This window comes from Stegostoma tigrinum, chromosome 16, assembly GCF_030684315.1.
Source record: "Stegostoma tigrinum isolate sSteTig4 chromosome 16, sSteTig4.hap1, whole genome shotgun sequence".
NCBI classification, from domain to species: Eukaryota; Metazoa; Chordata; class Chondrichthyes; order Orectolobiformes; family Stegostomatidae; genus Stegostoma; species Stegostoma tigrinum.
In genome coordinates this window covers 3,241,978-3,254,569 of record NC_081369.1, presented here as the reverse complement: position 1 = coordinate 3,254,569, position 12,592 = coordinate 3,241,978, and the positions used below count along the sequence as shown (strand labels likewise).

The window sequence follows — 12,592 nt, the reverse complement described above, 5'->3', positions numbered from 1 at the left end:
TAGACACACATACACAAACATACATACGAGCTGCTGATTTATGCTGGTTTTTGCATAGTATTTTTGCAAAGTGATGAGGATTCTATTGGAATCACAGTGAGATAACTTTCAGAAATGGAGGTGTCGGTGAATTCCAGTCAGAATCTTCTCTCACTTCCTCTCTCAGAGCTGCGTACACACCTGCTCCCTACTCAATGCCTTCAGTTAAAAATAAAAACTGACAGCAAAATGTTGCTGAACAAAGTGACCAGTATTAACATCAGCGCTCATCTGATTGCACCCAAAAACTAATCCCAGTCGCACACACAGACAAAAGCTCCATCGATACTGATATACACAAATACACACGCACTCACAGATATACACAAAAACACACAAACACAGGTGTATACAAATGTACACATATAGGCGAAGACAAATGCATGCATACAATCATACACAGACACCAATATACATAAAAACACACACAGAGACAAACAGGCAAAACACACATAAATGGGTATGAGCACAAAGACACATATACAGAGACACAGACACAAATATAGGCTCAAATACAGATACACACATAAAGATGCACTGACACACACCCACACACAGACATATATGCACACACAGGCATCCACATATGGATGAGACAGGGACAGGCAGTCATATAAACAGTCACAGTCAGAGCAAGGACTAACAAACACACAGCTTTAAAACACAGACAGAACACACAAATACACACCGACACACATAGAGATACAGACACACACACAAGCAGACACGTGTACACACACACGGACGAGACACAGGGCCAGGCCGGCACACACACGCGCGCGCACATTAACACACACACACACACACACACACACACACACACACACACACACACACACACACACACACACACACACACACACACACACACACACACACCAGTAGAGGCTTACACACATCACAACTTTGCTCAATAGGAGCAGAGTTTGAGTTTAATCACTATCCACTTACACGGGGTGGGGTTGGGGGGGGCGGGATTAGTGTCCTGAGCTGAAGAACTGAATCTGCTTTAATCACAGAGCACCCCTCCCCACCAATGATCAAAGTCACTGATGCCCCCACAACACACTCTAACTGATCCCAAACTGAACACAGTGAGCTCTGTCACTTAAAGACACCCCAGATCCTCTCACTGGTGCCCATTTATACCTCACGTCCTTGCCCGACCTCTCCAACCCCAGCCACTGATCCCTCCGGGTCACCTCAGTCATTCCTTGGAATCAGTGACCACAAACACAAGTTGGGGTGAAACTTTCCTATACCCAGTGAAGAAGGGAGAACAGGAGCCCATATCCTCAGCGAGATCTTTCCTGCCGTTCCAGCATGCTGTTTGGTCCTCACATGTTCAAAGATGTTTCACTGCATGGAGAGCGCAAAATGCAAGAGTGAGCGAGAGGGAGAGAGCAGTGGTTCAACAGAGAGCGAGGGAGTTAACAGATCAGGTTCTGAGAGACTGAATTGAATTTTTCTTTTCGATTGTGTTGAACAACTCTGTGGCACAGGAGAAAAGAGGAGGAGCCGAATGGCAGCTTCTGGGGAGAATTGGGAGCCAAAGAGGCAAGGTGGATGACAGTGCATGTGGAGTGGGGTCTGGGCCATGCAAAGTCAGATGGGCCTGCATGTTGGTGGGGGTGGGGGGTGTGCAGTGAGAGGTGGGGTTGGCATTGGGAGGTGGCGATGGGGTTGCTGGCAGTGTCAGTATTTTCTGCTTGGCTATTGGGTCCAGCTCGGTGTGTTGGCCACCAGTGCTTTCAGGGCTTTAAGTTCATCTGCAATTACTATCCCCCCCACCTCCCAGGGACTGAGATCCCAGACAGTATGGAGGTCATGCTGAACCTGTGTGTTTAGTCATGGCCCATTGTGTAGTGAGGACAAAGTCCAAAGATGTGCAGGTTAGATGGATTGGCCATGCTAAATTGCCCACAGTGTTCAGGGATGTGCAGGCTAGGTGGATGGGAAATGCAGGGTTACAGGAATAGGGTGAGGAGTGTGGGCCTGGGTGGGATGCTCTTCAGAGGTTCAGTGCAGACTCAATGGGCTGAATGGCCTGCTTCCACACTATAGGGATTCAATGATAACACTGGACACTCACATGAACATTCCATAAAGAGTGACCGAGAAAATAAAACACAACATTATTTCTTCCATCGTGAAGGAAAAACCTCCTCTGTAACCATCAATACATGCCAACCAAGAACTGTACCAGTACAATTCATTTGTTATTAGTCTCCGGCACCAATGTGCTCACACATGATTAAAGTGCATCTCATTGAGTGTGAAATACTTACTAATGAGATTGAAATTTGCAACAGCACTCATTCTGCCCACAATATTTCTTATGTTCTGGACTATGGAGTTGTGCCGAAAGGTGGTGACTGTGATGAGGAGCCTCGGAGATAATGGGAACTGCAGATGCTGGAGAATCCGAGATAACAAGGTGTGGGGCTGGATGAACACAGCAGGCCAAGCAGCATCTTAGGAGCACAAAAGCTGACGTTTTGGGCCTAGACCCTTCATCAGAAAAGGGGGATGGGGAGAGGGTTCTGAAATAAATAGGGAGAGAGGGGGAGGTGGATTGAAGATGGATAGAGGAGAAGATAGGCGGAGAGGAGAGTGTAGTGGGGAGGTAGGGAGGGAATAGGTCAGTCCGGGGAGGACGGACAGGTCAAGGAGGCGGGATGAGGTTAGTAGGTGGGAAATGGAGGTGCGGCTTGAGGTGGGAGGAGGGGATAGATGAGAGGAAGAACAGGTTACGGAGGGCGGGGATGAGCTGGGCTGGTTTTGGGATGCAGTGGGGGAGGGGAGATTTTGAAGCTTGTGAAGTCCACATTGATACCATTGGGCTGCAAGGTTCCGAAGGTGAGGAGCCTCCTTGTTTGGTCATAGTGCACCTGTACCTGCTGCATTGTCAACTGACAGCAAATTCCATCAATAAGAAACTTCCCCAAGTATCGCTGAGAAAGGGCTTATTTTATCAAAGTGTCACTCATCAGAAGAGTTGCAAGAATGCCATTCCATGGGGAAAACCAAAAGGTAGATGAGATAGTAGAGCTGTTTTGTTGACAACTAGCCTCTGGTTAGTATAAGTGTTGCCATGGTGTCCACGTGGCAACCAATCAGCCCTGTGCTCTCACACAGTATAAATGTTGCTTTCCCCTTCAGTGGTGCTCTTGCAAATAGATGCAAATAGATCCACCTTGCCTCTTTGGCTCCCAATTCTCCCCAGAAGCTGCCATTCGGCTCCTCCTCTTTTCTCCTGTGCCACAGAGTTGTTCAACACAACCGAAAAGAAAAAGTCAATTCAGTCTCTCAGAACGAGGATAGATGGGTTACAGTTAGGGGGAGGAAAGGGGACAGACAGACAGTGCAGAGATCCCCTGTGGGCATTCCCCTCAGCAATAAGTATACCGTTTTGGATACTGCTGGGGGGGATGACCTACCAGAGGAAAGCCATAGTAGTCAGTTCTCTGGCACTGAGCCTGACACTGTGGCAAAGAAGGGAAGGGGGCAGAATAGAAAAGTACTCGTGGTAGGGGACTCGATAGTTAGGGGAATCGACAGGAGATTTTGTGGGCAAGATCGGGATTCCCGGAAGGTATGTTGCCTCCCTGGTGCCAGGGTCCGGGACGTCTCCGATCGGGTGTATAAAGCTCTAAAAGGGGAGGGCGAACAGCCAGAAATCGTGTTACATATTGGCACAAATGATATAGCCAGAAATAGGTTTGAGGATATAAAAAGTGATTTCAGGGAGTTAGGATGGAAGCTGCAGAGCAGGACGAACAGAGTAGTGTTCTCTGGTTTACTACCGGTGCCACGAGATAGCGAGGTGAGGAACAGGGAGCGGGCGCAGCTGAACACGTGGCTACGCAGCTGGTGTAGGAGGAAGGGCTTCAGATATGTTGATAATTGGGATGCCTTCTGGGGAAGGTGGGACCTGTACAAGAAGGACGGGTTGCATCTGAACTGGAAGGGGACCAATGTCCTGGGTGGAAGGTTTGCTCGAGTAGTTCGAGAGGGTTTAAACTAGTATGGCAGGGGGGTGGGAACCTGAGCTGTATACCAGAGGTGAGTGTTGATGCAGGTGAGGCAGTAGCAAGAGGTAGACCAGCTAGTGGGAAGGATTTTCCTGGGAAGGAACCAAGGGATCGGTTAAAGTGTGTTTGCTATAATGCAAGGAGTATCAGGAATAAAAGTGATGAACTTAGAGCATGGATCAGTACCTGGTGCTATGATGTTGTGGCCATAACAGAGACATGGGTTTCTCAATGGCAGGAATGGTTGCTGGATCTTCCAGGGTTTAGAACATTTAAAAAGAATAGGGAGGGGGGAAAAAGAGGAGGGGGTGTAGCACTACTAATCAGAGAGGGTATCACAGCTACAGAAGCTTCCATTGTCGAGGAAGATCTGCCTACTGAGTCAGTATGGGTGGAAATTAGGAACAGCAAGGGAGTAGTCACCTCGTTAGGGGTTTACTACAGGCCCCCCAATAGCAGCAGGGAGATTGAAGAAAGCATAGGTCGACAGATTTTGGAAAAGTGTGGACGCAGTAAGGTTGTTGTAATGGGTGACTTTAACTTTCTTAATATTGATTGGAACCTCCTTCGAGCAGAAGATTTGAATGGAGCTGTTTTTGTAAGGTGTGTTCAGGAGGGTTTCCTAACGCAGTACGTTGACAGGCCGACGAGGGGAGAGGCCATTCTAGACTTGGTGCTCGGAAACGAGCCGGGGCAGGTATCAGATCTTGTGGTGGGAGAGCATTTTGGTGATAGTGACCGTAACTGCCTCACATTCCACATAGCTATGGAGAAGGAGAGGATTAGGCAAAATGGGAGGATATTTAATTGGGGAAGAGGAAACTATGATGCGATTAGACATGAGTTAGGAAGCATGGGCTGGGAGCAGTTGTTCCATGGTAAGGGAACTATCGACATGTGGAGACGGTTTAAGGAACAGTTGTTGGGAGTGATGAGTAAATATGTCCCTCTGAGACAGGCAAGAAGGGGTAAGATTAAGGAACCTCGGATGACGAGAGCGGTGGAGCTTCTTGTGAAAAGGAAGAAGGTAGCTTACATAAGGTGGAGGAAGCTAGGGTCAAGTTCAGCTAGAGAGGATTACATGCAGGCAAGGAAGGAGCTCAAAAATGGTCTGAGGAGAGCCAGGAGGGGGCACGAGAAAGGCTTGGCAGAAGGAATCCGGGAAAACACAAAGGCATTTTACACTTACGTGACGAATAAGAGAATGATCAAAGAAAGAGTAGGGCCGATCAGGGATAGCATAGGGAACTTGTGTGTGGAGCCTGAGGAGGTAGGGGAAGCCCTAAATGAGTTTTTTGCTTCTGTCTTTACGAAAGAAACGAACTTTGTAGTGAATGAAACCTTTGAAGAGCAGGTGTGCATGCTGGAATGGATAGAGATAGACGAAGCTGATGTGCTGAAAATTTTGTCAAACATTAAGATTGACAAGTCGCCAGGCCCGGATCAGATTTGTCCTCGGCTGCTTTGGGAAGTGAGAAATGCAATTGCTTCGCCACTTGCGAAGATCTTTGCATCCTCGCTCTCCACTGGAGTCGTACCTGAGGACTGGAGAGAGGCAAATTTAATTCCTCTCTTCAAGAAAGGAAATAGGGAAATCCCCGGCAATTATAGACCGGTAAGTCTCACGTCTGTCGTCTGCAAGGTGTTAGAAAGGATTCTGAGGGATAAGATTTATGACCATCTGGAAGAGCATGGCTTGATCAAATACAGTCAACACGGCTTTGTGAGGGGTAGGTCATGCCTTACAAACCTTATCGAGTTTTTTGAGGATGTGACTAGAAAAGTTGATGAGGGTCGAGCTGTGGATGTGGTGTATATGGACTTCAGTAAGGCATTTGATAAGGTTCCCCATGGTAGGCTCATTCAGAAGGTCAGGAGGAATGGGATACAGGGGAACTTAGCTGCTTGGATACAGAATTGGCTGGCCAACAGAAGACAGCGAGTGGTAGTAGAAGGAAAATATTCTGCCTGGAAGTCAGTGGTGAGTGGAGTTCCACAGGGCTCTGTCCTTGGGCCTCTACTGTTTGTAATTTTTATTAATGACTTGGACGAGGGAATTGAAGGATGGGTCAGCAAGTTTGCAGACGACACAAAGGTCGGAGGTGTCGTTGACAGTGTAGAGGGCTGTTGTAGGCTGCAGCGGGACATTGACAGGATGCAGAGATGGGCTGAGAGGTGGCAGATGGAGTTCAACCTGGATAAATGCGAGGTGATGCATTTTGGAAGGTCGAATTTGAAAGCTGAGTACAGGATTAAGGATAGGATTCTTGGCAGCGTGGAGGAACAGAGGGATCTTGGTGTGCAGATACATAGATCCCTTAAAATGGTCACCCAAGTGGACAGGGTTGTTAAGAAAGCATATGGTGTTTTGGCTTTCATTAACAGGGGGATTGAGTTTAAGAGTCGTGAGATCTTGTTGCAGCTCTATAAAACTTTGGTTAGACCGCACTTGGAATACTGCGTCCAGTTCTGGGCGCCCTATTATAGGAAAGATGTGGATGCTTTGGAGAGGGTTCAGAGGAGGTTTACCAGGATGCTGCCTGGACTGGAGGGCTTATCTTATGAAGAGAGGTTGACTGAGCTCGGTCTCTTTTCATTGGAGAAAAGGAGGAGGAGAGGGGACCTAATTGAGGTATACAAGATAATGAGAGGCATAGATAGAGTTGATAGCCAGAGACTATTTCCCAGGGCAGAAATGGCTAGCACGAGGGGTCATAGTTTTAAGCTGGTTGGTGGAAAGTATAGAGGGGATGTCAGAGGCAGGTTCTTTACGCAGAGAGTTGTGAGAGCATGGAATGTGTTGCCAGCAGCAGTTGTGGAAGCAAGGTCATTGGGGTCATTTAAGAGACTGCTGGACATGTATATGGTCACAGAAATTTGAGGGTGCATACATGAGGATCAATGGTCGGCACAACATTGTGGGCTGAAGGGCCTGTTCTGTGCTGTACTGTTCTATGTTCTATGTTCTATGTTCTAACCTGATGAGCGCAAGATGACACGTTTTGACAAATTGTGTCGTTTTCCAGCAATTCTCAAGTTCTGCGTCCCCTCAAGACTCAAGTAGAGTGTACTTTGCATGCAGACCACTGGCATTTCAAAGTTGAGTTCCAGCCAAACAAGCAGAGAGGGAGAGAGAGAGAAAATTATGGAATTGGGGCAATGTTTCAATTACACAAGGAATCCACATCATTGACAGGATTCAGTTCAGTGACATGGCACTGTGTAGGAGTGAGGCACACAGTGCAAAGTGAGAATGGGATTCAGAGTGTTCTCTAAGCTATGAGCCTAGCTCATCGTAGCTCTGCATGCTATTCTCGTCCATTAGATTTGTGGAAGGTTTACGCTTCAGGACAGGGTTTCTAATTTAGCCCTGAGCCCCATGAAGTGAGGGGGGGGGGGGTGTGGTTTGGAGATGGAAGGTAAAAGTTGGAATGAGGCATAGCCAATAACTGGGCCACAGCTGACCATCCCAAGGAGGGTTTGTCCCCCCATTAGCACAACTGAGGTGCTGTGGCAGTTCGAGACCGAAAAAAGAAGTTGCCTCATCTCCTGATGGCTCTTCCACACTGTGTTATCCTCTCCCTCCTGGTCCTTTCAGAATTTGTAGTTCACACATCAGGGATTGTTGTTGTGTTAGTGCTGCACATGCTCCCATTGGCCTTAGACCATCAACCATCCCCCTCTCATGCCAAACCCTATCTAAAATCGAACGCTGCCCATGATTAATGGGCCTGGCCCTTGGGAAGTCATCTGGGAATGCCAGTGGCTTGTGAGCGGTGTCGCAACAGGGAATTGGAAATCATCAAAATGTAGAAATTAGGAGCAGGAGTGGACCATTCGGCCCTTCGAACTTGTTCTGTCATTAGTATGATTGTGGCTGATCATCCAACCCAGTACCTTGTTCCCATTTTCTCCCCTTTGATTCCTTTAGCTGGTATCTAACTCCTTGTTGGAAACATTCATTGTTTTGGCTTCAACGCTTCCTGTGGCGAACAATTCCACAGGCTTGCCACTCTCTTGGATAAGAAATTTCTTCTCATCTCAGTCCTAAATGGCCAACTCAGTATCCTTGGAATCCTCTACTGGATCAGTGGCCTGGTAGATAATCTTAGGCCCTGTACCGGTAAGGAGTTGAATTGACATCACTCCCTGGAAATGTGGTGGAGGCAGGCTCAGTAGAAGCATGCAAGAGGGGCACTGGATGGTTATTTGGAGATTAATGCTGCAAAGGGATATGGGGAGTAGGCAGGAAATTAGCACAAGATAAAAGAACCAATGCAGACATGATGGACTGAATGGCCTACTTCTGATTGCAGAAGGAGAGAGAAAAAAGATCAGGAGCACTTGGGAATGATGCTCCTGTTTAGAATTTGTCTTGTATACCTGGAAGTAAAACTCTGGTTCACCTCAGGGTCTTCGCTTCCAAGTTCTCAGGCTGGAGCTATTTTCCCTGGAGCATAGCAAGCGGAGGGGGTGAGAGGTTATAGAGGTTTATAGAATCATGAGGGGCATGGACAGCATAAATAGGCAAGATCTTTTACTCTGAGTAGGAAGAGTCCAAAACGGAAGATCGTAGGTTTAAAGTGAGAGAGGAAAGATTTAAAAGGGACTTGAGGGGTAATGTTTTCACACAGAGGGTGGTGCCTGTATGGAATGAGCTGCCAGAGGAAGTGGTGGGGGCTGGTACAATACATCTAAAAGGCATCTGGATGTGTGTATGAGTAGGAAGGGTTTAGAGGAAAAGGAAGCAAATGTTAGCCAATGGGTCTAGATCAGTTTAGGGTATCTGGTCGGCATGGACGAGTTGGGCCAAAGGGTCTGTCTCCTATGCGGCATGTCTCTACGACTCTCTGGTGTTTCAGTGTTATCCTTTCCACCTCAATCATCTCAGATTTTCCATCACTGATACCCATTCTGTGTCCCTCCTGTGAGTAACCACGCAAATGCCAACAGAGGATGAGATGCCCCCTTCAGTGAAATGCCCTCTCCTTAAAACAAAATGCGGAATGCTGGAGAAACTCAGCTGGTCTGACAGGAGCTGTGCAGAGAGAAAGAGGTATAACATTTGCGAGCCTTCCTTTATGACTCTCTGCTGCCAAACAGCTCACAGACATTTTATTTTTGAGGATCTCAGACCTGTGTTTGGTGGGTGAGAGGGGCTCTGGTGCCCCAGGGACGGTCAGCAACCTTAAGTGAAGAATAGGGGAGCACCACTCATGGATGATCGCTCATGGACATACTCAGTGCTCGGAACTACACCAGACCCCCTCAAAATATTTTAAGAAGATAACCTAGACCCTAACTTTTTTTTTATTCATTGATGGTACAGAGGTGTTTCTGGCCAGGCAGCATTTAGTGCTCATCCCTAATTGCCCAGAGACAACCACATTACTGTGGGTCTGGAGTCACATGTTGGCCATACCAGGTAAGGATGGCAGTTTCCTTCCCTAAAGAACGTTAATGACTAGATGGGTTTTTACAACCATGAGCAAATGATCTATGATCCTCTTTAAATTCTTAATTCCAGACTTTTTTTAAAATTCAAATGCCACCATTTGCCATGGTACGATTTGAGCGCAGGTCCCTGGAATGTTACCTGGGTCTCTGGATTAACAGTCCAGTGATAATCCCACTAGGCCATCACCTCCCCTCTGTTATTTTAAAGGTAGATGGGAAGTACTGTGTTCTAGACATGATGTGTCTGGTCAAAATACTCGAGATTAAGCAAAACCCAAATTCCCTAAATACTGCAGTTAAAATGCATCCAATGAAAGAGGGATCTAGACCAACTTAACTACTGGAAAACTTAAGTGAATAATGGGTGCAGAACCTTTTACTTATTAACTGTTCCAATAGAGTAACGTCCCATAAACACACCTCTTGGCAAAAAAGGCAAATTCAGACACTGATTCTTACATGCAGTTCTCCAAACCAGGAGGAAAAAAAACTTCGAGAAATTTCAGAGAAAGTAGCAGCAAGGAATCATTCACCTAAGCTCCGAATCTTCTGAGATCCCAAACATCTTCTGATGCTACTGAGCAAACCAAAAGCCAGAAATCTATGAGAGCCGACCACACTCATTCAGGCTGGTTTTAAATAAAAAACAAAACCATAGCCTCCCAAGCTGTTTACTCAAGATGTCTTCAGCAGTCAGTTCAGTGCTTCTGCCTTACAACCTCTCTTCTCAAAAAGCCCAGGACAAAATAACCTTTCAAAGTTACAGCATCTTCACATCAGTTGCTGGAGCGAAGACCGGACCGAACCATTAATCCATGCTCTGTTCTCACTCCTCCTAGATTACTTTGCCTCACACATGGGAGATTATGAGGATGTGCTCGCCTGCTTGGAGACCCTGAACCTTTCGATTCTGAAAGCAATGGACTATACCAAGAAGGTGAGCCTCATGGGGTGGGGGGAGCAGGATCTGGGATTGGGCAGCGGCTCATACTTGAGATTAGAGACCATTGGTGAGTTGTTTTGTTTTCTTTACTCATTCATGGGATGAGGGCATCACTGGCATTCATTGCCCATCCCTAATTGCCCAGACTCAACCACATTGCTGTGGGTCTGGAGTTACAAGTATCCAGACCAGATAAGGATGGCAGCTTCCTTCCTTAAAGGGCATTAGGAAGCCAAATGGTTTTTTTCCTGACAATCGACAATGGATTGATAGTCATCATCAGCTTCTTAATTCCAGATATTTATTGGATTTAAACCACACCACCTGCCGAGGCAGGATTCAAACCCAGGGCTCCAGAACATTATCTGGGTCTCTGGATTAACAGCCCAGCAGTAATACCACTAGGCCATCACTTCCTCTCACAAGCGATTTTGTCGTTGATTGGGGCAGTTGGAATACAGGCATCTCAGTGTAACATGTTTAAAGGAAGCAAAATACTGTGGGTGCCAGAAATCTGAAAACCAGCACAGAAAGTGTTGGAGAAACTCAACTGGCCTGGCAGCCCCCTGTGGAGAGAGACGCAGGATTGACGTTTTGAGCCCAATATGAATCCCCTTTAATTCTGAAGAAGGGTTGCACGATTGGAAATGTTAACTCTGTTTTCCCTTCACAAATGTTGCCTGACCCTGCTGAGTTTTGTGTTTGAAGTATATTTCGCGATTGGTGCATTATTACCTTACCTGAGGCCCTGCTTGAAAACCCACAGGAAAATAGGAAGCAAAACTGGGACAAGAACAGGTTCGCTTGGATGTATATTGTTTAGGACATTGCTGGTGGAGATGAGACAGGTGTTCACATTTCCCTTTCAGTTTCTGTATCTGTTTCGAACCACTTATTTCTGTTTGTCTCTCTCTCTCTCTCTCACTGTATATCAGCCCAATTGTCACTGTCTCCCACTACATCTCTCTTTCTACCCCTCTCCCCTCTCCCTGACTGTATACCTCCCAATTTGTCACCGTCTCCCACTGCACCTCCCTTTTGGCTTTCTCTGTCACTCTTTCCCACTCCTTCCCACTCCGCTTTCTCTGTCTCTGTCTCTGCCTCTGTCTCTGTCTCTGTCTCTGTCTCTGTCTCTGTCTCTCTCTCTCTGTCTCTGTCTCTCTCTCTGTGCCATGTTGGTCTGTCTTTCTCGTCTGTCCAAATCTGATTTTGCCATTTCTCTCAGTGTCTGAGACTGTGCTGTGTCGGTTTCACCTCCCCCTCCCCACGTGCCTCCCTCTCTTTTAGCTGAGGTGAGTTGGTGGTGGGGTGGAGGTTGGGAACTGACAGTGCCTCGCGCATTCGTAAAACAGCCTGACTGTCTGACTGACTGAAGCAGCAACTTGGACCGTAGCTGGGACCAGAAACATGGAGCACTCCCCCACTCCCGTGCATGGATTTTCAAAGCCGTGACTTCCAAGATAATCTTTGACCGTTGCTCCATACCTCAGTGCTGACTGCTGGTAACTGATCAGTCTTTGTTCCTAATGAGAGCTCTGTAAGAGAGACAAAGGGTCAGGGGATTGAACAGTGACATATACTCTCAGCCTAAATAGCTGACCAGAAGCCTCCCTCAATATTTGTGAGTGAGTTCTCCTCAGAAATTTATAACATCTCAAGCATGATGGTTCCCGTTGAGGTGGGGTTAGTTGAGTGACCTTAAACCTTATCACCGGGCCTGGCACTCAAAGGCTAGAAGGCCTTCATTGGAAATTAAATCCATCCCCCCCTCACTATTTCCCAAAAGGGTCTCATTCACCATCTTGATCACAGAGCTGTTTTCCTCCAGCTGGAGGGAGGAGACAGCTGGCTACTCAGCCTTCCCCAGATTGAAGTTGGGATTTCCTCCCACCCCTCTGGGCAGAGGGCACATCAGCATTGGTGACCATGAAACTGATTGGCACTTCAGACTTCATCGGTGGTTGGCAGGGTGGGTGCTCCATGGTAATGGGCTCCTAGCTCCTGTTTGAAGATTAGCCCGCTGAAGTTTGCAGGGACACCTTGGAGACATCCCAATGAACTGAAAATGAGTAAATCAGAGACCAGTAATCTGCAGCAAACCAAACACTGTCTTTGTGGA

At 47.1% G+C, this 12,592-nt stretch overlaps 1 protein-coding gene across 2 annotated transcripts in view; it reads left to right on the top strand.

Moving 5' to 3' along the window:
* Positions 1-12,592, top strand: part of necab2 (N-terminal EF-hand calcium binding protein 2) — a 127,098-nt gene that overhangs the window by 44,480 nt on the left and 70,026 nt on the right. For both annotated transcript variants that reach the window (XM_048546246.2, XM_048546245.2), the window contains exon 5: positions 10,370-10,467. In XM_048546246.2, the coding sequence (XP_048402203.1) occupies positions 10,370-10,467 (98 nt within the window). The remainder of the gene's footprint in view (positions 1-10,369; positions 10,468-12,592) is intronic.